The 26,487-nt window shown below is 33.2% G+C and overlaps 2 protein-coding genes across 2 annotated transcripts; one reads left to right on the plus strand and one right to left on the minus strand.

Annotated features, from left to right (window-relative positions):
• On the plus strand, window positions 1-1,055 carry LOC133204797 (phospholipase A2-like). Its single transcript, XM_061340546.1, has 4 exons — window positions 1-40; window positions 200-322; window positions 445-604; window positions 908-1,055. The coding sequence occupies exons 1-4, from the start codon at window positions 1-3 to the stop codon at window positions 1,053-1,055; spliced, it is 471 nt and encodes a 156-aa protein (XP_061196530.1).
• Window positions 1,056-5,422: 4,367 nt separating this feature from the next.
• Window positions 5,423-10,615, minus strand: LOC133205999 (universal stress protein Sll1388-like). Its single transcript, XM_061341905.1, has 4 exons — window positions 10,160-10,615; window positions 7,437-7,517; window positions 6,753-6,859; window positions 5,423-6,430 (listed from the first exon to the last, which is right to left on the minus strand). The coding sequence occupies exons 1-4, from the start codon at window positions 10,245-10,247 to the stop codon at window positions 6,188-6,190; spliced, it is 519 nt and encodes a 172-aa protein (XP_061197889.1). The 5' UTR covers window positions 10,248-10,615; the 3' UTR covers window positions 5,423-6,187.
• Window positions 10,616-26,487: the final 15,872 nt, after the last annotated feature.

The raw sequence follows: 26,487 nt of genomic DNA on the forward strand, positions 1-26,487 counted from the left end.
ATGCACCTTTCATTACATATCATAGAGAAATTAGTTCTTGGTCAGCCTTCTTATGAGCCCAGAAAAGCCATGCATGTATGGGATAGCGATAGATAAATATTGAAGTAAAAAAAAATTACTGGGATATCAAAGATTTGATCTTAAACCACCCAATTTTCATAGATTTTAGAATCTTATATTTTTTTTCAAAGCCTCGAAGGAAAAATTGAAAATGGAAGAAGAGAGGCAGAGGGCTTCAATGTTAGTGAAATATTAGGGAGGAGGAACAATACAGCCATCAGAAAATCAACTCTCCGGCGCTCGCAACGGCAAACTTATCCAGGTATCTCTCTCTCTCTCTCATAACAGATTTGATCATTTTACTGTAATTTCTTTCAAAAGTGCTATTCTAGATTTAAGAAGTAGCATATTAGGGTTATCTGCTCTAAACTTATTTCCATGCAGGAACAAAATGGTGTGGCATTGGGAACGAAGCTACAAGTTATGAAGACTTGGGAACAAATAAGGATGTGGACATGTGTTGTCGAGATCATGACTTCTGTGATGTAAAAATTGAGGCTGGAAAAAGCAATTATGGTCTGAAGAACGATGGTTTTTTCACCATGTGAGTGTAGTTTGCATATATATGTATTACATGTACCTATTCAATACGTACATATAAATCCATATGTTGGAAAATTTAGAGGCATACAGGTACACATCCTGGATTTTTGAAAGTTTATTGATAAATTAATCGGCACTCTTCTTGGGGAAAAAAAAGGGAAACAGTGTGTACCAAAAGTTATAATGTGAATGTACAAAACGATTTTTAAGAAAAATACTTAATTAATCGACTCCAATTCTGCTCCCTTTTCTATTGGCGTGAATTCTCTTTTCATAATTTTAAATACATTTCATTTGTTTCTAGAGTGTCCTGTGAATGTGAGAAGGCATTTTATGGTTGTTTATCAGAGGTACCACAATACCCTCATGCAGCTATTATTGGATTTGTCTACTTTGATCTTTTTAGTCCTAAGTGCATTGGAAAGAAGAAAGTGTGTACTAGGTACATGTAAGTATCAAAGTGCCTTCAAGAAAACAGGTTTTTGAATTTGTAAAATTTTTAGTTTTCATTTAAAAATAAAAACAAAATGTCTAAACATAAACAAATTACAAATTCGATTTTTCTAATCTGTGCCATTTTAAGATTATAGTGATTATTCGTGGTAATACAATATGTCACTATATTTCCATTTCTATTTGTTTTCTCTGTGATAACTCTTTGAAAGTTAGTTGAGTTGATTTCTTGATCATTCTACCGGAATGTAAATTTCGCTAAGCGAAAGGTCAGGAGCTAAGAAGGCCTAATATGCATTCTCGTGCGGCTGTCTTTGTGTCTGACGCTATAAGGAGGCCTAATATGCATGTAAATCTCGTGCGGCTGTCTTTGTGTTTGACGTCAGTGGGCGGGGACTATTGAAATTGACATGTGAGGCATCGTGTAAGGGGATGCTCACTCCTCCATGGCACCTGATCCCACCTCTGATGTTTAAAGGTCCGTGTTTGCTCTGCTCCTATTTTGTATTGTTTAATGGACTTCTGAGCTTGAATACTGTTCGTTATCTCCATATATTTCATTAAATCTATTAGTCAACATTTTTAAAATCTAAATTTACAATTTTATTTCACAGTGAAATGGAAATATAAGGAATCACTGGCTAGTTAGTAGAGTATGTCAGGGACATCAACGATAGTTGGAAACGTGGGATAATTTAAGCATAACGGGCTTCGTCCGTTATGCAAATTATCCCACGTTTCCAACTATCGTTGATGTCCCTGGCATACTCTTCTAACTAGACAGTGATTCCTTAAATATATTCCATTACAAAATTTATAACTGATATGCATGTAACTCGACACTTGACACAAATTACATGTATTTCTCATATTTGTTATGTAATGCGGCCACAGTTTTAGCACACATGAGATTTATATATCAATAATAATTCGAATAACTAAGAATTTTAAAGGAGTCTATCAGATGCTGTTTTTATCTATAGATCTGCCTTTCCTCTTTAGGCCACCTTAGTTACTATTACCCATTGCTACCCGTATTCATCCGTCGGCATGCAAGGTGCGTCGTCCATTAACATTTGAACATTTTCATCTTCCACTCTTAAACTGCTTAACCAGTTTCAACCAATTTTGGTATCTATGGGCAATGGGGAACGAAAATTGTAAATTTCATGGTCTAAGCCCTCCTAAGGCCTAAGAGCTGGGCCAAAGCCATCAAAATAAATGCAATCTTCAAAAATCTACTTCTTTACTCCTGGACACCAAGCAGTCAAACAGTTAGCATTATTATAATAAGTATTCAGCCCTTCATCTTCATTCACTAGTTTATTTTGTTTTATCATATAATTATTAAATTGCCATTCTAGGGGTGTTGTTTCATACTCAGATAACCGTTAGGACTCTTTGGTCTTTTGATTGCATTTTTATCTTCTTGGATTTTAAAAAATCCTTTTCATATGTCTAGAAAAAGTGAAAACTGCAGTTTTGTCTACAAATTAAAGGTTAAACTATTCCATTCTTTACAAGCAGTATTAATTTTTCTTTAATAAAGCTGCCAAGATTTTACACCAGGTACGATTAGGAGAATAATGAGAAAAAAAAAGAGATCCCATCTCTGGAGAACTAAAAGACTATTGAAACCTTTCAGATTTTCAAAATCTATTTACACTCATTAGAGAAGCTTTAATTAAGGAATAATTTAAAGTTTTGTGTGAGTTATTGGTGTGTAAATCACTCAGACTTGTTACGTAGGCATATTTCATAAAAAATATTATGAATTTCATGAAAATTCATGAAAAATATGCCTTCGTTCAAGTCTGTGTGATTTACACACCAATAATTCAAACTAAACTTAAAAACATTCCTTATATTTACATTTTACATGCTTAAATGCACCAAAAATATACTAAATGTTTGAATTTCTCGCTGCCCTATATCGTCATTTTTTTAAAACGTCTCTGTAGCCTCATTGTGACCATTTTAGCGCAAGTTTCTCCGTGTATACAGTATTTCTACGCGTGAGTATACACAAAAATGGCTTTCAAATCAATTTCACAGTTGGCTTAGTAGAAAAACACAGCAAATGTAAATATGTATATGTACACTAAATACATTGAGACATATCGGAACTGCTGAAAAAATGACGTCACTTCCTAGTCCTCTGGTTATTGTACTATAAGATGTCAGTTAAAACATGAATGATATCTGCAGATAACAGCACGAACTTTCAGGATTATTTTGTGATACAAGTTTAAAGATTATTTCAGTTTTTTTTCATTGCTTTGCAGATTTTGGAAAACTTTTTGTGTTGCATGGAAGGAAAGTGAAAAAGTTGACTTAGTGTCGAATAAATTAGTCTGGTTTTTGTAATATTTTACCTGTAATCAAATGCTGTAAAATTTAAACATTTTAAATGTAATTTAATTTCTTTGTAATAGTTCATTTTGTTAGATACATTTAATTTGTAAAAAGGATTTGTTTCTTTGTGCTTTATATATGAATTTTTAATACTTACTTCAATATTTTTTTTTATTAAAAACATTTTACCATTTCAATATTGCAATGAATATAATTTTTTTCGCTGAGTTATCTTTTACTTAGGTAAGTTTCCAAAGCAAACCTTCACAATTCATTCTGTGATTTTGCCTGTTTGCTGAGAATGTAAATCAACGAGCCCTTGGGTTATTTTGTTTTCTATCTCTGTAGAAATGATGTGTTTGTTTAACAGACTGTTATGTGTGTTCTTCCTCTTTGAAAGCCAGTCCTTCGGTTGAGACCCTATAAAACGAGGTCCCCTGTCGCTGGGGGGTGCTGGCACGAAAAAGATCCCTCACTGCTCAAAGGCCGGAAAAAATACTGCGTTAACAAGTCTTAATTTGCAGCCATTTTCCGACAGGTGGTTGCATCTCAATATGAGTGAAAAATTCTCGAGTGGCCGTGAAACGAACAAACAAAAAATCCTCTTTGAGACTGGCAAGGTTTTGGAATTTTGTCCCCCAAAAAGACCAGTGTTGTTTACCTTATTTAATTGTCTTTTGAGTATACGAGTTTGATTTCTATAATCACCAATCAAAATAACGATGAACAAAACAAGTATAGAAAAAACTGAAGAAAAAAAACTTGTATTCAAGTTTTAGATTACATTTCTTTCCAGACGTCCTGCAGAATGGCAAAGAGGTTTTGTGGCATGAAAATGCATATGAATGCTTTCCTTAGCAGAGCGTATTTTAATAAAAAAAAAAAATATTGACATTAACCTATATACAAGTTACTAATCAGGAGTGAACCCAAAACGTATGCATACTTTACTTATTTGTGATAGGATGGTCTTCAATTAGAGGCGATCTTCAAACTTGTAAACCAGTTTCTCCCTTTCCACCAACAATATATTAAGCAATCCATTTCATACAAAGTATACCATATCAGAAGTAGAAGAGAGTACGTGTAAGGGAAACATACCATGTTAATACAAGATCATGTGGGTCATCCCCAATACCTATGAATTGTCTCTATCTTTTGATAATTACAAATTAAGCGACTGTTATGTATAATAGTAACTTCTTTAAAGAAAAAAATAAACTTTCATTTTTTTTTCCTGAATATCATAATTTACACAATTTTTAACGATAACTGACGAGTGCTTATGTATGATACATTTAAATTCATTAAGAAGAAAAATCAATCTTTGATAAGGATGAGGGCTCTTCAAAATGAACTCTGATAACAGTTATGTTGCAACTCTCAATAAATTATATGAAAAATGTAGTTGAGATAAATGTCCTGAAAAAATATTAATTTTTCTTATCAAGTTTAAGAAAGAATCTTTGCAGCTAACACAATTTGAAATATGAAAGTACGCTAGATAATTTATAAAGGTCGATATGAAAAAGAAAAAAATACATGATAAGGTGTTGTGAAAATGTGTTATAGTTTGAGTGCAAAAGTACAGTAGTTTTCTTCAAAGAAAAAAAAGAGCTTTCTGGACAAATGGCGAAGGAAATCTATAAGTGTTGCAAAGAGATGATATATAATTTGATGGTTAAACATTAAAGATAATTCAGAAACATGTTAACTTTATTACCAAACACATGACATGCATTTAAATGCCTTATAAATGATATATGAAAAATGGACTTGTCGCTGTAATCAGAACAACACTGTATATGTAATTCTGTATTATAAGAGATTTTCTTTCTCATACCCCAGTTTCTGAATCTTGTTAAGATAGACGATTGTAAATGATGTAGTATGTAACAAACCCATCCGTAAGAAAAACATGATGTAATTTCTTGAATCGATTTCGTTATTGTTTTTTTTAAATTGTTACATGTGATAGTATTTTAAAGCCTTCTCTGTAATGACTCTTTTATAGAAGCCCTGGTACACAAAGTCCCAGAATGTCTCAGAAGTATCTATCATAAGTCTTTGATAGTCTTAACTTATCAGGTAAAATTGGGTTGCTAGGTGTCATGGTTATCATGGCAACATTCTCCGAAGATTGAAAAATTGCATTTTCGAAAGTTGAAGACTCGATGTCTTATTCGGATTATAAAAACTATTTGGGAAGACGATAATTAAATGTGTTACCATTGAAACAAATTTTGAGTAGCTGTAATTTTTAAATAGCTGTAATTTTATTCATTTATTTTCATTACATATTCAGAAAATTATGTAAATGTAAGTTAAATGTAACCAAATAATAAGGAAAATAGGCAGTCTTGACTTTCCATGTCTTTCCTTAAGTTTGCAGTAATAATCAAGACTTGCCCACAAATTTTGTGCCACTCCACTGTATTACTATGGCAACCATCAATGTTACATTCTAAATAATTTCTTTATAGCATAAGTGGCGACAATGTGTGATGGTTTTTTTAAGAATAGTCAAATTGGTGGTCCTAGTTTTTCCTTATACTGGTCAATAAAGATTCAAAGTATCTGAAAATCGCATTTTTAAAATTTTTCCATCTGTTAAAATGGCAACCAAGACACATAGCAACCAATAGCTTTTTAAAAATCTATAATAACTTATGATCATGATATTCATATCATGAAACGATGAATGACTATTTCAACAAAGTATCGCTGTAGAAGAAACAGTTCCATGTAGATTTGAAATGACACTTCGGTGGTGACGTCACCGATGGTGGTGATGATGGTGCACGCGGTCGTGTTGAGCGTCGAACTCTTTGTGCCTGCAGACGAGAACTGGCACATGCGCATGGTGGACGCAGTAATCGCTGACACTTCCCAGAAAGGTTCGTCGGACTTTGCTCATACCTCTAGTCCCCACAATGATTAAGTCGGCTTTTTCCGTTTTTGATACTTCAATGATTGATTCACCAACTTTCCCGGTCATCTGCTTCATTTTCCCGCCAAGCTGAGAAAATAAACAGGAAATGTATCGATTATTTATGACAAAATTTCACTCCGCTATGTGCCAATTTTGACTTGCATTTCTAATAGTTTAATACAAAAGAAAAACTCGTTTGTTTTTATAACGATTAACGTTATCATTATTTTTAAATACATGTAATTGCGATTGATATTTAAAAATAACTGTATGAAGAACATCTACTTAAAATTCTTCGTAGTCATAAACATTGAATTGGAAAGTTCATCAATATCACTACATTATTTCCAAGAATTTGTCGAGCAAGTGTTTCTGATCATATAATATTATCAAACTGAATAGTGCTTACACCAAATTGCTTCATCTTTTCCGAATACTTGTGAACCAGGTCTCTGGTTCGAATTTCCTCCTCTTTCAGCAGCTCATTAACAACTCCTGGGTCAGTCAAAACTGCAGCTGTTAAAATATAAATAACCGCTTATTTCCAGATAAAAATTCATTAATTATCGGCGGAACATGTATCTTCCTAGAAAAAAAATATTTTGTCTTAATGAATTTGTTATACGTCATTGTAAATAAATATAAACATGTACATAAACTTGGAGGAACCAACTTGGCACACACAGAGCAAAATGTCATTATAGTAAGTTTATTTTTTAATGACTTTTTTAGCGGGGAGAGGATGAATTTTATGCATTTGTTAGCAACAAACTTTCACATGCTGCGTGATCACCAGTGCTGTTTTCTTTCCCTTCTTTCAGCTCATTTTAAAATTTTTCACATATGCACAGTAATATTCGGCGTATTGCAGTTAGCAGTTATCGAATAATACAGGTCTATATGAATTGTATTATATATATGATTGAAAGTAAAACGTTTCTTTAATTAATTACGTTAGTTTAATTAAGCAAAATGAAAGACAGTGAAAAGAAGGTTAAAAGCTGACATTTTTTCACATTTTTTTTTCTCAGGAAGTATAACGAAGATCATTTCTTTGCAATTTTTTATTTATGGAAATTATATATCAACATACGTGCCTGGATCACCCCATGGAATTCTGGGACATGGACCAATACAATGTTATCACCTTCCTTTCTCACATGATCCAGATAAACTGAAAGTGAAATAAGAAACATTTGGGATTACATTATTCCTGAATATTGTGTAAACATGTTCACTAACTTAGTAATGGTTTCATTCAAAAAAAAGGCAATCATAATCAAGTTAAGATGTTATATAGTGCTTGAAGATATCTCCATCTTATCCCACCTAAAAATAAAACAGATACAGTAATAGAAGTTAACTACATATATAACCATTAGCTGTCTAATCCCCGTGTAATAATATTACTGGACCAGGTGTTGCAACAAGCTATTTCATGAAATTTTCACTAACACGGTTTGCCGCATGAAAGGAGTTTATAATATATAAAATTCCCAAAATACATGTAAATAAGGGATACTAAGCGCTATAGAGAATCGATGTCTTTGATTTTCAAACACTTGTCTGCATGTTTCGATGCTATCAAAAGGCATCAAACGGCGGTATTTTTATTGTATTAACATCGCACATCTTCTCTTAATAACCGTCTCTCTAGAAGAATTTCTACACAAATTGAGGTCTAAAATCGTGTGTTGTGGTGGATATCTGTCTTCGGTGTTTGGTATTTAACCGGAAATGTTTCCCACTAATTCTTCCACTCACGGAAACATCCCCATGAAATCTTTTAATCTTTGGGTTTTTAGCTTTTTGTTTACACAGGTTTCTTCTGATGGAAACAGAGTTTCCAAAAACCGGTGAAAAGAGTGAATTAACCATTCCTTTTTTCATCACTTGCTCATCAATTCTCCAGAATAATGACTTCTTGGGGACAGATTCTTTTAGAGTGTGGGCTGATCTAATCATTATTTTGTTCAAAAACAAAACAAAGAATTCGGCAAAACAAGATTCTCTGCTTTCACTAATTAACCAAATGACAACCACGTGTCTAGGAAATTCTATTTTAAGAATCTGAATGGTTTCTTGGGTTACATTTAAAATGTTGTTTGTTGGATCGAGGGCTTGATAAATAAAATACATTAGCTTCACTAAGGAATATACCGGGGGGAAATAATGGTTTCTAAAGAAGTCATATAAACATAAATAACGGAGAGTTATTTCCACAGAAAGAAAACTCTGATAATGAGAACATTCATCACAGATCGCAACACATGTTTCCACAAAGAGCAGCATTGCTAATTGCAGGGCTTTGATTAGTAGCTATCTAGATGTCATGCAATAAATCTTATTCGATTGTCATTCTTATGTTTAAATAAACAATTTAGGTGTAAATAATGTTCTTCAAGATAAATATGCAATGAACAAGTGAGAAATAATGATTTCAGAATCAATATATTTGAATAAAACTAATCACTGTTTCTATAGGCCCGTTTGACAATGAACCAGAGGATAATACATTGCCTCTCATGTCCCTCTCGTTTAAGTCAACATTTTCTATGGCGTTGATTGAGTGAGTCGAGTCTCAAGACTTGATATCGCTTTAACAAATATATGAATTCTCCATCTTTTTATGTCAGTTTCTAGAATAATCGAAAGATCCCGTCGAGGTATGCCCCAATTTTCATCTCCTAAATACTCATATTATACACTTGTTTTATCCCGGTGTTTCATTATTTTTACGACGTGCAATTTAATTTCTTGAAAATACCTTAAGTTACATGTGGTATAAAATCAAAGAATCTGCAATTAGCTCGTCCTGTTGGTTTAAATCTTTGGATGCAGATGCTTCTAAAGAGTATCTCGTTAATTAAAGGTACAAATTTTTAACTAAACCATTTTATCAATTTGATCAACAGATGTTGGATAGCATTAGTTTCTGTGTAGGCTTTAATATAACAACCTGGCTATCTTAATTAAGACAATTACAATACCTCCCCTTATTTAAGTATGATGAAATCAGATCTATATCTTTGCATTTCCTTATTTAAATTTATTGACATCAGATCTATATCTTAACTACTAAAATATTATTTTTGACGTTCATTCCTTGCATTCTGGATATTACATTACAAATTTAGAGTACAATTAACTTGATCAATGGAATCGTTAGCACTGTATAAAATCATATTGATTTAAGCGTAATTAGATAACTATAACATTTTCCACATATTGATGTATATATCAAATATTTCGTTAAGCGGAGTGACAAATATATTGATAGATATTCAAATAACTAGCTCCTATTCAGGATCTATCTATACATAAACTCTATACAGATGATGTCTTTAAAATGTGTATATTTCCTGAATTCCCGGGCCCTGCACCGAATTTAAAATGTACATTGACTTTCACCTTGCGAAGAATTGTTGTTGAGTATATGTACTTCCTAATGTTAGAAATACTGCATTCAGTAGAAATCATATTTATTAAAAGCTATTTCAGTGATAATGGATATATTTCTGGACAATTTGCTTTGAATACTGTCAAGTCTTTTAATGCCAAAGTGTTGATAACTCGAACATACTAGCTATAGGGAATTTTATCTCATTTGATGACATCCCTTGGGTAATATCTCAATTTATAATTGATAAATGTCAACAAGCATCTGATCATATAATTAATCAAGTAAACAGCCAATGGTTGGTATTTTGTATAATCAAAGAAAATAATTCTTCATTATTGACAGATAAATATTACTTATAATGATTGATACCACAAAAAAAAAAAAAAAAAAAAAAAAAAAATCACTATACTCACAATTAAATGCGTACTCAGAAAAACAGCTGTCATCTACTCCAATAATCACCGTTCTAGAAGATTTAACAGCGTACGGGGAGTTGGCCATTTTATTTTTCTTCTTGTTCCGATTTTCTTGGGGTTTTGCTTATCACTGGCAATAATATCTCACTACCTTTCCCACTGGTTCAAAGCGCACTGGTAACCCCGAGCCAAGAGCAACCCTATATATTCTCTACTCACTCTTTAATTGTTTATATTGCTGATTTCTCCTCGGAATAACACTTCCGATTCTGACTTCAAGGTGACATTTGCCCCTCGGAATTCATCGGAAATCGAATCGGAGATTTAATGGTATTTACACGTTATTCAGCGGCTCAAGACTCACTCAAGGAGTTTTCTCATTTTGGCTTGATTCACTTCATCTAATTTTGAATTCGTTTCCAATCATTTCTCACTTGTAACAAGCCCTTTGCTGTAAGGGGGTTTTATTTATGCAGCCAGTCGAAAAATGAATCAATGCATACTGTGAATTTGTGCGAGATGTATGGAGATAGTAATTCCTCTCTACTTGTGGTCTTTATATTTAAGTAATTCCTCGCTTCTTGTGATCGTTATATCTTAATGGGGAGTGCGAGAAAGCTTTCACAAAAGATTAATAATTCTGAGAAAAATTTCTTTCATTTCTCAATTATTTTATTACACTAGATCTTCTTCAGTAATTTTTTTAATTCATAGATGCATTGAAATCTTTAAACACTGTTTTGATTTTTAAATAAAATTAAATGTTAAACAAGTAATAGCTTTTCAAAAAGCTTGCCTGACTAATCAATTAATATCTATGGAACGTATGAGCAAGAGAGGTGCTAAACGTTTGCGTCATCAAGGAGCGACATAGTTGCGATACTTCATTACACAAGATGTACAATTGACTTTCTCAAATCTCATATCCAAATACTGCAGATTAACAAATATCTAAGACATGCCACTATTCAATCATTTATTAGTTAGCCCACGGGCTGACAAGTTACGTTGGGATGAAACTCTAACTTTAAGTGCGATAGCGTAGATAATAATTTTGGGGAAAATAATTAGATGACTCTAAAGAAATTCATATTACATATACTCTCTTACTAGAGGGCGCACTTCTCTGGTCAATGATAGATTGATGAGACGGCCTCTTTTTATAGACTGGTCTGTTTTCCGTCGTTCTCGACGTCGAAGTAAATTATGAACAGTTTTAACTGCCTTTTCTTGAAGTGTTTGAGACAAAAATGCTTCAATGTTGTTCTAGAACTCAAAGTAAATGGACTGTACACTTTATAGGTAGAGCAAAACAAGATACTAATAACACCCCCACCCCCCAACCCGGACGAAACTCACGCGCTGATGGTCTTACCATATACATGTATTATAAATGAGTTTAAAAATACATCTTTATGTGCAGTTCTAAAATTGTTTAGTTTTTCTTTTCAATCGATTTCAGGACCTTGCTCATAATTATAATAACGTGCCTTTACTTGAAATGAAAACTAGTACAGATCATGATGCCTTCTTCATTTTGCCGATTCTTTGCTTAGAACCTTACGGGAGTTAAGCCCATTTCTATATGGGTACTGACCTACTATTGTCACTATCCTTGAACATCAGAAAGTATGAAATAATATGCTACTGGCTGACTTTCTAAGCTTTTTCCAAAACCTAACCTTGTAACGTACATTATTAATAAATGTAATATTAAAAGTAAAGGTGGGAAACAGACTGAATCAAGAAGGGATGTCCCATTTACTAGGTCTAGGGAGTTTGTTTATGATTGGACTAGTTCACTTATGGGATAAATAGTAAGAATAATCAGCAAATCCATTGCTTTAGTGTTGCCTGCCCATATACAATGTGTTCTTTTAAAAATGAGATAAAATTTACTGTTAATAAAAAATCTGAAGCTTAAGAATCAGGTTAAAAGAATAAACGTTATTTTTTTCCATAGAAGTTATCACACCCATTCAATAGAACAATCCAAGAAAAAGGCGCGAAGATAATTTACATGTGACATTTGGCGCGAAATGATTGTGTCACCCCTTTTGTAGAAGGCAAATGGACTAATCCAGTAGTTTAGAAACGCAGAAAAAATGTTACACGGATATGCCCGTACAAAGAATTGCAAAGAATAAATATGTGCATGCCAAAAAAACTGAAGGAATTAAACACATCATCATTTTGCATCAATAATACGATTTTTTCTTCAGCAAACTGTTTTGGTTTAAATGCAGGTAACAAATTCCAGTGTAAATCAGCTTCCAGAAAATCTAGTTCATTAAGAATAATCGCTTAGTTTCGGATCTTGAAAAAATTAATCCTTATACTGCCTGACGCACGTGGCGTCAGGCAATAAGTACATATGTACTGAGAGGAAATTATTTATAAGATCACTGTTTCTTTTTGGACTAAATCCTCCAATTGCTGTATTTGGGTTTGAAGTGCTGCTATATTATTTCGCTATGTTTTTTTTTCTATTATAAACCTACATATTATTCACTGTGGAATTTGCGACCTTCAAGTTATAGCGAAAATTAACACATTCGACTATTTTCCTCACCTCAATTTTTCAGTTGATCGACCTTTTTATACACAAATGCTATAAATAAAATGTAATTTTAATGATTTTCCCCTATATATTCCTATGTAAAAATTTGATCTCCTATTGTGGCCCTGTCCTATCCCCAAGAATCATGATTTGCACACTGTCTGAGGATACATGTGGCTTTTTGCAAATAAATCATATTTTAAACTTATTCCGCGCGTCCTCGACGGTGACCACTTGGTCTAGAAACAGTCTAATCCGTCCGTAGTTCATGCTATGAGGGCTCACACTTCTGTAATCGATGAACGCTAAAACTTCATATCTTGAAAGGTTTTTATCATTAAGAAAAATGAAAAAGAAATCCTTTCATAAAATTTAAGTCCAATGCCTGTCGCGTGTTTGAGGATCTATGAACTTCGACAGAATCAATACACAGTTTTGTAATTGTGTCCTCTCAAAAATTTAGAAATTGTTAATTTTGTATATCACAATTTAATTAATTGTAAATTTCTAAATTCTAAATTTGGGAGAAGACAATCGTAACAACTGATAGAAGGTCTCTTATTCTAGATTGAACTTAAATTTCAAAAAGAAGGGGGGGGGCCGAAGAAGGTAAATTTAATATGAATCATCAAGAGAGATTGTCTGAGACTCAGAACATGGAAAAAGATAAGCAAATTGAAATACATGTACATGTATTAAGGTGTACATCACTCCCTTGTGCTGTTGTCCTCGTGTTCGCCGCCCTCTCTTGCAAAGTTTTATAATAACCTTTATCTCAAAGAATTCGTTTTATTTCCATTCCGTAGACAACGAGAATACTAGATCAAGAAACTATGGACTACAATGCACTTTCCGTATGGATGCATCGACCATGTAATCTTTCCAGCCCACAATATACCAGTGTGAATGAGATGTCTTTTACATGTAACAATACCCCTAGACGTAGGTAGTCATGGACATGGGTCATACAATAGACCAAATACATTTAAAGTCTCAGTTGATTCACTTTTACCTTAATAAACAATTAGGTCTTATCATATTCGCACTAAACTTTACTCGGTTCCCTTGAAAATTTGAATGGACTATTTAAGGAAGATAAATCAGGTCCATATTTGGGTTCTTTAACGGCAGAATACTAGGTGGTGTTTGCTACATGTATTATAGATGTGCCCAGCATAGGCTCTTTAAGCCAACATGGGTGTCAGAAGCTAAGATAATAATTCCGATTCAACCTTCGCTGTAACTAAAATTTGCCAACAAAGGAGTAGATGCTGTGAACATTAGTAACATTCTAATTCATGAAAAAGTTAATTACTGCATTCCACCATACTTCAAGTTGAAGTGTAAACCCTGCATTTTCTGCAGATACTTCCTAACTGTTGCTTCAAAACTTTTCAATTATAAACAAACCTTACAATGCCTAGATATGAACAAATAAAAAAAAATCTTCTTAAAAGTGTCCTTGCTCTTCCTCTGCTTTCAACTATATATAGTCCCGCTGGACACGTCATTACTGGTGATGTAAATATAGAACAGTACTTCAATTATATTATGAATTCTGTCGAGGATTATGTCAGACGATGGGCGAAATATAATGGGTAAGTCTTGAACACTTATTTTAAAGAACTGTTTTAGAAAAATTAAGAGAGAATATGCAAACCATGTGTCCTTCCCTCTTCACTACGAGGGTCTTTCAATAAATAATGCAAAAGGTCATCGATCTAAAATAGGAAAAGCATGTAAAGCAGATTCTTAATACTTTCAATCCCTCAAAGCATTCCCTGTTAACATTTACACATGTCTAATGTCTTTGGACCCATGACCAGAAAACCTCAGCATACTCATCTTTAGGGATGCCCTAAGACTCTGATGAATAGCACTTTCCATGATATACCTGAAATTGTAAAATCTTCATTTGATTGCTTTCATATGTTTTTGGAAGAAACAGATTTCACAATGGCTGAGATCTAGCGAATATGGAGTATGTCCAAGCTCTGTAAACTTTTCTTTCTTCAAAATTTTATTTATTTCTCTATGCTTATTTGCAGCAACGTTTTCAGGTGCAGAAAAAATACCATGGGGACTGGTATTTGGGCTTGCTTTGCAGGAAATTTGCTTGACTTTCCTTAGTGAAATTTTAACATAAATTTTACCATTGATAGTCCTTCCTTTGGCTGTATATACATGTTTTACTGGACCTCTTGAATAATAAGAAAATTAATAAAACATATTTGGAGCCCTTGCTTTTCTTTGCAATAATAGGACGACAGCTTTCTCTTTGATTCCACATTTTATTCTTGATCTTCCTTTTCGGCTATAAAAAGTATACACCCATGTTTCGTCATCCATCACTCAAGTTTATCAAATCTTCTTTTTTGTAAAAAATGTTTATTTTTAGATAGACCATTGGCACATTTAACGTGTGATTCCTCTTAGGCATATGTAAAGAAATAAGGCACCAATCTGATAAAATTATTGTAAGATTTATTTCAATTGTCAAAACTCTATAAACTGTTATGACGATGAAATGTTTCGTGTTTTAGCAAAGTCTATCAACCGAAATTTGGCATTTTCAGATATCATGTTGTTCACAGTATCGATATTTTTGGTGCCCCAACAGATTTCGATCGACCAGTTTGACTGCGATCTTTTAATTGTATATTTTTATTTTAAATTTCCAAATCCGTCTGAAAACTATACAGCATGAAAGACTAGTCTTTCCACATATCAAAATTATATCTTTAATATGGGTTAGTCAGCTATTTATGTAATGAAGCACAGCTTTCACATACGCCCTCATTTTCATCTTCTTGGCAGAGATCATTATTAAACAGTTTTCAGGTCAGTGTAGTGACCATGCTTACTTTAAATCTGAATTCCTTTGCGACAACAATAGGAAAAAGCATGGGGTTTTCTGTGATTAGGAGTTCTTTAATAGAACTTTTTAACTATTAAAAAATAAAATTAAATACTTCTACATTTATTATAATAAACTGTATATTGCATTACTTATTGAATGACCCTCGGAAAATCGGAAGTGATGGAAGAATTAGAAAGATTACAGAACAATATGACATGTTATAGTTCCAGCAGACAAGGCTTGTAACAACATCGTCTTTGTAAGGTTCATTATTACAGCTGTATTTCAGAAGAACTTTTTAATTTTTTTAATTTTACATCTGGAAATCCAACTTATACTAATAGTTCACTTTCAAAGAATGAAATTATTTAAAATCACATTTCAGTCTTTAATTAACAATTTTTAACATCGCAGTCAATGAAAGAGAATTTGATCTACCCTACCTATCCTGGATCCTAAACTAATACATTGCCAGGTCCAGCAACTGCTCTACCGAGCCCCTCTCTTTACCCCTCACAAAAACATCAACTGCTGATGAGAAACTTACTGTGCTACAGCATATTCGAGAAGTGGTGCAAATCAAATGTGGATTCTCAAAAACTCCAAAGAACTTGCATAAAATTTAAAATTACTATAAAGACTTTACTGATAATATTCAAAGTACTGAGGTTTAAATGTAGACTATAGCAACTTTTGTTCAACCAAGATGTGGCCATGGCTGATGTTGAAAATTTTTGAAAAGTCAATAACATCAAAACGTGTGATTTTTCTAAACATTTTTACAACCATGCCTTACGATAAATTAAAAACTACACTTTTTGATATCATAGACAACTGCTTCTTCGATAAAAATGGAACTCGAAAATCATCATATCTTGTGATTGGTCGCGTACAAAAAAAAAAACACCTCAAAAGTACTCTGAGGTTGATATTAAAAGGATGCTAGAGTTCCTCATTGACCACATCGATGTAGTCTTTGGAGACCAGGGGCCCGTTTTACAAAAGAACTTACGACAAAGACCAAAAATTTTATTCTGCTCCTAACTTTCTTATTTACAAGGAATTTAAAACGGTTTTAATCTGTTTAAAAGGAATGTTGAAAGATAATTTTATGCTAACAAATTTGAACAGAATCATTTATTTTGCAAAATTTTACAATGAACTAAAGTTTTTGGTCTTAATCGTAAGTTTTTTGTAAAACTGGTCCCAGGCCTTCCAACAATCTGTTGGAATTTTCCGATGGACACTAATTGTGCTCCTCTATTGGCCGATCTGTTTTTACATTCCTATGAAGTCGAATTTATTCAAAAACTTCTAAATGAGAAGAAGAAAACACTTGATATGGCCTTCAACTCAACATCAATATTCATATATATCGACGACGTTTTATCAATCAACAACACTTACAATGTACTTCCATGCATACATGGAGGTAACTCGATATATATATATATATATATATATATATATATATATATATATATATATATATATATATATATATATATATATATATATATATATATATAGAGTCTGCCACAGCTGCATATGGGATTTTTGTCTCCCAACTTTTTTGATATTCAAGAAAATGCTCTGAATACGATCAATTTTTAACGAAGCAGGCTACTGACAAACTAGTGGATGTTCAAGGGATTGGAACAACCTCGTTTAAAGTCAGCATTTTGTAAATATTATATAGTTATTTTTAACATTTTAAGGAAAAATAACTTATCATTGGAATTTTGAATGACATTTCATACCAATTATTAGCTCTTTGTTTGTATACTAAGTTTGACTATGGATTTATCCATTATATTATGGATCTATATATATTATTTGAATCTACCTGATCAATATAGGGCTCACGGCGGGTGTGACCAGCCGATACAGGCAATGCTTACTCCTCTTAAACACCTTATCCCACCCCTGGAATTTCCATGGATCGTTGTTTTATGTCCTGTGCACAGATTTATATTGTGTGTGTGTGTGTTTAGATCAATCACATCTTCACCTATTTCATTCCAACGTATATATTGAAACTTTACACAAGATTCTACATACATATGCATTTCCCGTATAACATTTTAAGCTGAAGAAAAAGAATATCTTCTGGGTTTTTTCATTCCGTCCATAGTGTCCGTCACACTACATGTAAGGGGTACCTATTGTGTTATCTGTATTTCCAACAGTTTTAGTTTTACTGAAACTAAGCACAGTAATTGTACAAATACTGGTTATGTACAGCCCCTATTTTGGATTAATTAAGAAAAAATTCAAGCATTACTTCTATTACAGTTCATCACGCTCAAGGAATTATTTATATTCTTTGTGAAATCTGTACACATATATCCAACAATGGAACTTTGTACAGAGAATGTAGACGCATCGAAAATGTGCTTCTCCTTTTTGGACTTTGCTGAACTTGTGATTTCACTGATGCTTTTTGGTATGGATAGTACATTGTATAGAATTTATGTTATCTGTATTAATTGTTAACATTGAAATTTTGCACAATGGTTTTACACACATAAAAGATGTGCACATCTTATTTTGGATTAGAAAAACAATAATGCTGATTTTTTTTAGTTTTAAACCTGCACTTTTCTTCATTCTACCCGGTATAGACAGTACAACGTTTGTGTATTCTTCATTCTACTCGGTAAAGACAGTACAACGTTTGTGTATTCTTCATTCTACTCGGTATAGACAGTACAACGTTTGTGTATTCTTCATTCTACTCGGTATAGACAGTACAACGTTTGTGTATTCTTCACACTACTCGGTATAGACAATACAACGTTTGTGTATTCTTCACACTACTCGGTATAGACAGTACAACGTTTGTGTATTCTTCATTCTACTCGGTATAGACAGTACAACGTTTGTGTATTCTTCACACTACTCGGTATAGACAGTACAACGTTTGTGTATTCTTCATTCTACTCGGTATAGACAGTACAACGTTTGTGTATTCTTCATTCTACTCGGTATAGACAGTACAACGTTTGTGTATTCTTCACACTACTCGGTATAGACAGTACAACGTTTGTGTATTCTTCACACTACTCGGTATAGACAGTACAACGTTTGTGTATTCTTCACACTACTCGGTATAGACAGTACAACGTTTGTGTATTCTTCATTCTACTCGGTATAGACAGTACAACGTTTGTGTATTCTTCATTCTACTCGGTATAGACAGTACAACGTTTGTGTATTCTTCATTCTACTTGGTATAGACAATACAACGTTTGTGTATTCTTCACACTACTCGGTATAGACAGTACAACGTTTGTGTAATCTGTTACTTTGTGTTCTTTCACTTGTTAACAATCATTGATGATTTGCATTCCCTCTTTTTAATCAAATTAAAAAGAAAATGTTGTTCATCTGTACGCGGCATTTTCTTCATTCTACTTGGGATATGCACTGGCTGCACTTATCAAGTTAAGAAAGCCATATGGCGTTTGGATTTTAGATTCTAATAAATTTTACTATCAATGTTACTATCATGCTTATTCAAGCATTCGTAAGAAAAATATTAATTAAATCCATGATAATTAATTAGATTTACTTATTTAGAATTTTGGAAAAATCCATCTTGAGCTATCTGAGCCTTTAACCACTGTCTGAATTTCATAGACAATCAGTATACAAAAAGGCTAAAATCGGGGACTGCATTTGTTTAAAAACATTAATATCAATTTAATTTCTGTTACTAAACCTTAAAAATTTTTGCATTTTAAGATTACAGGTGACACAGATCCAGATAATATATTTGGTCTTGATATAAATGACATTGGATTATCCTTGATACACATGCAAATTGTATATATTTTTTTATTACTAAGGTAAGAATTTTGACATATTAGTCCTGATGTATTTTTATTTAAATTTCACATAAATAAGTAAAATAATGTAGTCAATGAATAACAATATATTACTATCTGACAAAGGTAAAGCGACTTTTCATTGTTTAATTCTATCGTTTTTCTCTTCATAATAAATATTTTAATGTTCCTCTGCGTTTAAACTACCCGACACGAATACAAAACTTCCTTCTTATTTCATTTCTTTTGATCACATAATATAAGACAAAGCTTGTATGTATAGCTTAGATTATATATGTGAAAACCATTACTGGAACAACACAAAGGACACATTAAGCAATATCAAACACAAGATTTAATTTTGAAAAAAATATGAATGAATTAAACCACCTTTATACAACAATATGCAGTTTCCTTTGGGGGGGGGGGGGGGTTAGATAATAGGAAAATAATTGTAGAAGTTGGAAATTGAAGAAAAATGTAATTTAAAACAAAAACGGTTTGAGTAAGTATCAAGAAATATAAAATTTTCAGAATGATATGAACGCCCTTTGTCCTTTTTTCCGCTTAAAATTTCTGCTGGTGTTTAATTAAAGAAATTAAATTGCTATGAAAAAAAATCGTATAATGATTTATGAAATATTTACAGAGAAAGATAAATTGGTATTCATATTGTAATCACTGAACCATTCATTATGAAAGAGTTGCCTCGCTTCATGTGCCCAAAAATAAATTTATGAATAAAAAACAAATAAAACTTCATAACATGCCGAGAGTAGTGAAATTTGTTTACTCTCTCTTCTTGGCTTCAACAGCAATATCTGCTCCTGAACTGACCTGAAGTGTTAGATGAATGAATCTAGCTGATGTAGCAACATTCCCTTTTTGCATTCGATATGTATGCAGTCTACAATGGAAATGTGTTGTACATCCATTGTAAAAATACGTTGTATATTGTAGTCCATGTGTCTGCAAATTTATATATTTTCAAATATCTTTACAATTGTCTGAGAAAAAACTACAAATAAGGAAATAGCTTTATATCTTCATAAAGCCATTTGCTCAAGTGACTGAATTGCCTTGTAGACTTAAGTTTCTAATTATTGAATAAAACTAACAAATTTTCAATTTTTTTTTTATTGAATCATGGATCAGATATAACGTAAATAAAAAGTATAACTGTCAGGGTGTTTTGTTGCTGTTGATTTTTTTTAATGTGATGATCAGACAGTTTACTCTCGTAATAATTTCATGCAGAAATGCCTTCGTCTCCGCGAACAAGTACAAATTTTGGTTGCCCACGAACATTGACACCCCCTACTCCTAAAGGATTCAACAGTATTAAATAAACTAAAAAAAAATTATACTAGATCTCAAAGTTATACATTACGTAGGATTGAAAGTGATTGACATACGAATGTATCTTTTCCAATTCGCCAAAATTACGGTGATTGTATAAATTGTACATGTACATATACCAAAATATATGTCCTCAGATCTTAAGAGAAAAGGGGAAATTCATTTTGAATAGGTTGACTTAAGGCATACATGCAAATGGGATCAAAATAATGCGTGAGAACCACATCGCTTTCAAGTATACTTCAGGTAAATGTATGGATTTTTCAAAAGTTGGGTGCCTTATGGAATGGTCATCCAGCAATTCCCTCAGTTATAAATATCAACCGAACTTCATTGAAAATTAAAACAAGCCCTCTGTTGATTATCAAGCAATTTCTGCCTTAACAAATAATGGTCAGCCAAGTGATGACCCACAACTCCTTAATCATATGGTTATGATCTTTTATCCGTTTGACCTTAGTTTTAGGGTTTTCGAGCTGTCTTTGATCAGATAAACCTGATTACGTACAGACAGGACTTCATTCCTACAAAGTTTTCAAGTGAACACAGTTGAATTTCGTTATCTCGAATTTCGATTACCACATGCATGATTGATAGGTCGAAGTGGATTACAAGTTCCAAACACTTTTTCTTTATTTTAACCTTGATATCTCGAATAATCAAATTTATCTCGAAGTTTCTCCTCTCCGTCCCATCGAGATAACGAGGTTTGCCTGTAGCTGGCCTTCCAACACAATTCTAGCTCAGAAAAAAATGCTGTACACAGGTACTTAAACTGTTTTCTTAAACGATAATATCGTCATTGTCATGCATTGTTTGCTATCATATGGCAAGGGTTTCGAGGACGCCTCAATGCATCATAGTGACACATTCTATTAACTTTAAAGTTTTCTATGTTTCATGAAATTTTATTTTTGGATTTCGCAATTTTCCCAATCACAATAAATGTCGATAAAAATACTTGTTTGCTGTTAAGTATCCGTGTTTTTACGCAGAGATCTTGCCCATGTCACTTAAATGTAATGTCGCCCGCGTAGCGCAGTGGTTAGAGCGTTTGCTCTAGACTCGCGGTGTAAGGAGTTGATCCTTACGTCGCGGATTCGAACCCCGCTGTGGAGCGTGGAGACCGGTCCTTCGGATGAGACCGTATAAACCGAGGTCCCGTGTCGCAGTAGGTGCTGACACGAAAAAGATTCCTCACTGCTCAATGACCCTGGGTGCCGATCATAGGTCAAAAATTGCAGCCCTCCACAGGCAAGTAGTGGCGTCTCCATATGAGTGAAAAATTCTTGAGAGGGACATTAAACAACAAATAAACAAACAAACTTAAATGAAATGATCCTGAGTGTATAATTTTCATTGGAATGATGGCGAAATCAAGCCGACCAGATAGACAGGACAAAGTCATCTCTATATATATCTATATCCCATAGTTTTGTGAGGGCTGTGGTTGTATAAATGGCGAAATCCTCTTATCTTGAAAGCTTTTGTTCTTTATTTTCCTTGAAGAAAAATTAATTGATGCTATTGCAGCAAAATATCTCCTTGGCTAATAATATTTAAAAGGGACAGTGTTCTTTGATAGACAACGAATTAAATGGACATTTCAGTAGACTCATATCTGTCTATCATTCTTCTAAGTGGGGCTGAAAACGCCATGTGACGTCACGGCTTGGTTGCTGGTAGCACTTGCATTAAATCAATTTAATGTTTTCTGATTTTCTGTTTTAACTTTAAAAGGATGAAGCTTTTTAAGTATCAAGCGCTGCTACCAGTGACCATGTTCGAGAAATGTTTTTGATTATTGGTGCTAGTCCCATAATGATGAAAATACAAAACGTAAAGATAACGTCAAGATAATAAGTGGAAACAAATTAAAGAGAACAAAATGAAGTTTCAAATCGAACAGATTATGAAGATGCTTATGGTCACAATATTCAATGAAAAAAATGGGGGAGGTTTAAGACACCAACGTTAAGAAAAAAAGTTATCTAACACAAAGTATCAAGTAGAAAGAGAGAGAGAGCATCCGTTACATAATACCGTATTTTTCTTGATTCAAATAATGATAACATCGTGTTTGACTACATAAAAGTTAATTAAATACATTAATGATGCATGTCTATTGGGGTTAATACATTAACATGCACAAGTTTCTGCTTTTACATGACCTTGAGTACAATCATCACATACTACAACATGCTACAATGAGGTTACTATCAGTGATGTAAGAAATAATGGATTAGATATGGAGAGAGCATCAGAAGTGAATTTCAGTGAGGGACATCATACAATCATGGTTTATCAGTGGTGAATATGATTTGGTATTCATCAGAAAAATATCAATATTGACCGAGGCGAGGCCGGGGGCAATATTGATATTCCTCTAGTGAATAATATACAATTATTGCTGGTTTTTGAGGTCAATACGATGATTTAGACACCTGAGGAGTACAATATTCACCGAGCCCGAAGGGCGAGGTGAATATTGTACTTCGAAGGTGTCTAAATCATCGTATTGACCTCAAAAAACAGCAATAACTGTTTTATTATATGATTAAATGATAGCAAACTCCTACAAGACTGTTTTTTTTTTTTTTTTTTTTGCTTTAATTGAAAGTTTTAACGAGAAATTTCAACAAGAACACATTGTAACATGAAAAAATGGAACAGGAATAATTCATGATATTGACCTGCAATAATTCCTTATATTGACCTGGAAGGTCACGTGATTCATTATATTGACCTGCAATAATTCCTTATATTGACCTGGAAGGTCACGTGTAGGTCAATATAACGTAGTATTTTTCTAACATTGTTGGATCTCAGCCAATCAGAAAGAGGGAAATTATTCAATCATATAATAACAAACCATATTCAGCACCGAAAGAGTCCATAATTGTTTTATTTATAGTCTGGATTTAAATAGAAAAGGCAAGGAAGGCTGCTTGATGACACCACGTCTATATTAACGAACTCCTGTCTTAAAAGGGATTTAAACCCTCCAGTTTACAAGTTATATCTCCCGCGTTTCCTTTCGTTGTGTGTAAGACATCGAAATGTTTCTCGAAAATACATTATAATCCGGTGTAACGATGAAATATGACCCCCGTAGAATATTGACAGGGGGTCAAATTTATACGTAGAAAAATGACCCCCCCCCCGGTCAATATTTTAGGCAAGTAAGGTCATTTTTCGACCGTAGAATACCTCTCCAGGTATTTCTAGGACTCCACACATATATTGAAAAAATACCCCCGTAGAAATTTGATCCCCTACCTTTTCACTATATTTAACTGGGGGGAAAAACTTCAGAAATGAAATGTGATAAGCGTTCATCCCAGGGTCGGCCAAGGCCCAGGTCTAGAGAAAACTGCGTCTCCTGATTTTTTTAAACTCTCAAATGTATGTTGGGAAGAAACAAAGTACCTACCTACCTTCCCCCTCTTTTATATATATATATATATATATATATATATATATATATATATATATATATATATATATATATATATATATATATATATATATATATATATATATATATTAGGGATGGCAATCGATTACAGAATTGTTAATCGGTTAACCGCAAGATGTTCCGACCGATTAACCGGTTAATATAATTATCAAAATGCACGTTTTCTTGACAATTGTTTTTCAAATAGCTCTGTCCATATACACAAATAGACCCAAATAAAACGATAGAAGTTAAAACTCTCCATTAGTCTTGATTCTGGATCGGAAAAATACGGGTACATATTATTTTTTACTTAAATTTCAGTAGACAAAAAAATTGAGAAAACCATGAAAAAAAGCTTAAGAAATCTTTGATAATTTTCCAGAGCAGATGTCACAAAAGTTCTTTCTGCATTTTCACTACGAAAATCAAAACTACATGTGAACTCTATAGCCCTTAATTTACAATGTTTGTTTAATGAATAAATTGGATTGAAAACTGAAAACGACAAACACACCAATTCACAGTGCTCAATGATTCATTATTATTATCATTAAAGAATTACGTGACAGTCAGTAAGTACATGGTGTTTTCACAGTAATTAACACTACATAAACTGACCAATTACGCAACTGTCTCAATCTGGAGATTCATAATTATATGTACGTCTAAAAATCCTAAATGATCATCCTTTGCGCAGAGAACTTTTTTTTTAAAATAAATTTTTAAAAAATGTGTTCAATTTAACAAATATTTTATTTTTTCCGATAAACCAATTACAGATTTTCTAATCGATTGCCATCGTTCCGACCGAGTAATCGGTTAACCGGTTACAAAGTGCCACCCCTAATATATATATATATATATATATATATATATATATATATATATATATATATATATATATATATATATATATATATATATATATGGTGGTGCTTGTCGTCGTCGAACGTCTTTGGTGCGAAGTGCATCGATCGTAAACTTTCAAACATTTTCACTTCTTTAGATTTTTAACAAATTTTAGCCTGTAGTCCAAGAGTGAAGGGGTACAAAATCCTTAATTTTATGATCCCTGCTCCCCTGGAACATGGGGGAAGAGTCTAAAACCATCAAAATCAGTGCTATATCCAAAAAAAAAAATCCTCTTTATCCCTGGACATCAAGCATTAAGAATTGAGCCCTCTATCAAATTTGTGAAATTCACGAACCCAGGGCCAGGGGTTCTAAAGTAAGAGCGGGTCTCATATGATCATATAGTGAAAATGTCCTCTCTCCTCTATATATATATATATATAGCAGATAAACTACATGTAGGTGCCTGGTTATGTTGATAAAAGGTGCCTTTTCCTAAATTGTGAAATTTTTGGTCCCAGGTCAGAGATTCTGATGTAAGAACATGACTCTAATGATCATATATTGAAAATGTCCTGTCTTCCCTGTATTTTTAGCAGATAAACTAGATGCGTGGCAATGATGAGTAAAGATGCCTCTTCCAAAATTGTGAAATTTGTGGTCCTACATGTAGGTCAGGTGTTCCGGTGTGGGGAGGAAGAGCCTCTAATTTAATAAATTCGTATTTAAATCATATAATGAAAATGAATTATTTCTTTGAAAATCTTCCCTGTTCCTGGATAGATTCCAAGAAAAGAAAGCGCATAGTCATGATGTGCAATGTTAAGGTGTCACTTTCAAACTTGTGAATTCCATAGCCTCTGGGTCTGGGTCAGGGGTTTTGGTGTAAATGGGAGGGGGTTTTTTGATTATCTAGTATAAATACATAAACTCACCTTCTCCTCAGACCGGCGTATTCTACCCATTTCTTAAAAATGATTGATTGGCTGATTGTACGTAGTTTTACATCCTGTTCGAGAATGTTAAAGTCGTATACAGACGTCACCATACTCTGGTGAAAAGCTTCAAGTTTAAACCTAAACTCGGCACCCAGGGCCATTGAGCAGTAAGGGTTCTTTATCGTGCCAAAGCTTACCGTGACACGGGACCTCGGTTTATAAGGTTTCACCGAAAGAACCCTGATTTCTAGTGCAGGGCGCTTGTCGAATGAACAGTTAAGATTATACTAACTATGTTAACGACTTATGTTTGACGCGGCACAGCGAAGGACCCTATCACGAAGCGAACGTCAAAGCGTTTCAATTCTTATTCTATAAGAGGTGTCCTATATATATCCAATCAGATTAGCCGTAAAAATAATCACCAGATGAACACACGAGGTGTTCGGTCAATACGGGTGTTGTG

This window comes from Saccostrea echinata, unplaced genomic scaffold (assembly GCF_033153115.1).
Source record: "Saccostrea echinata isolate AGI-Se365-2 ecotype Australia unplaced genomic scaffold, CSIRO_AGI_Sech_v1 ptg000054l, whole genome shotgun sequence".
Taxonomy (NCBI): Eukaryota; Metazoa; Mollusca; class Bivalvia; order Ostreida; family Ostreidae; genus Saccostrea; species Saccostrea echinata.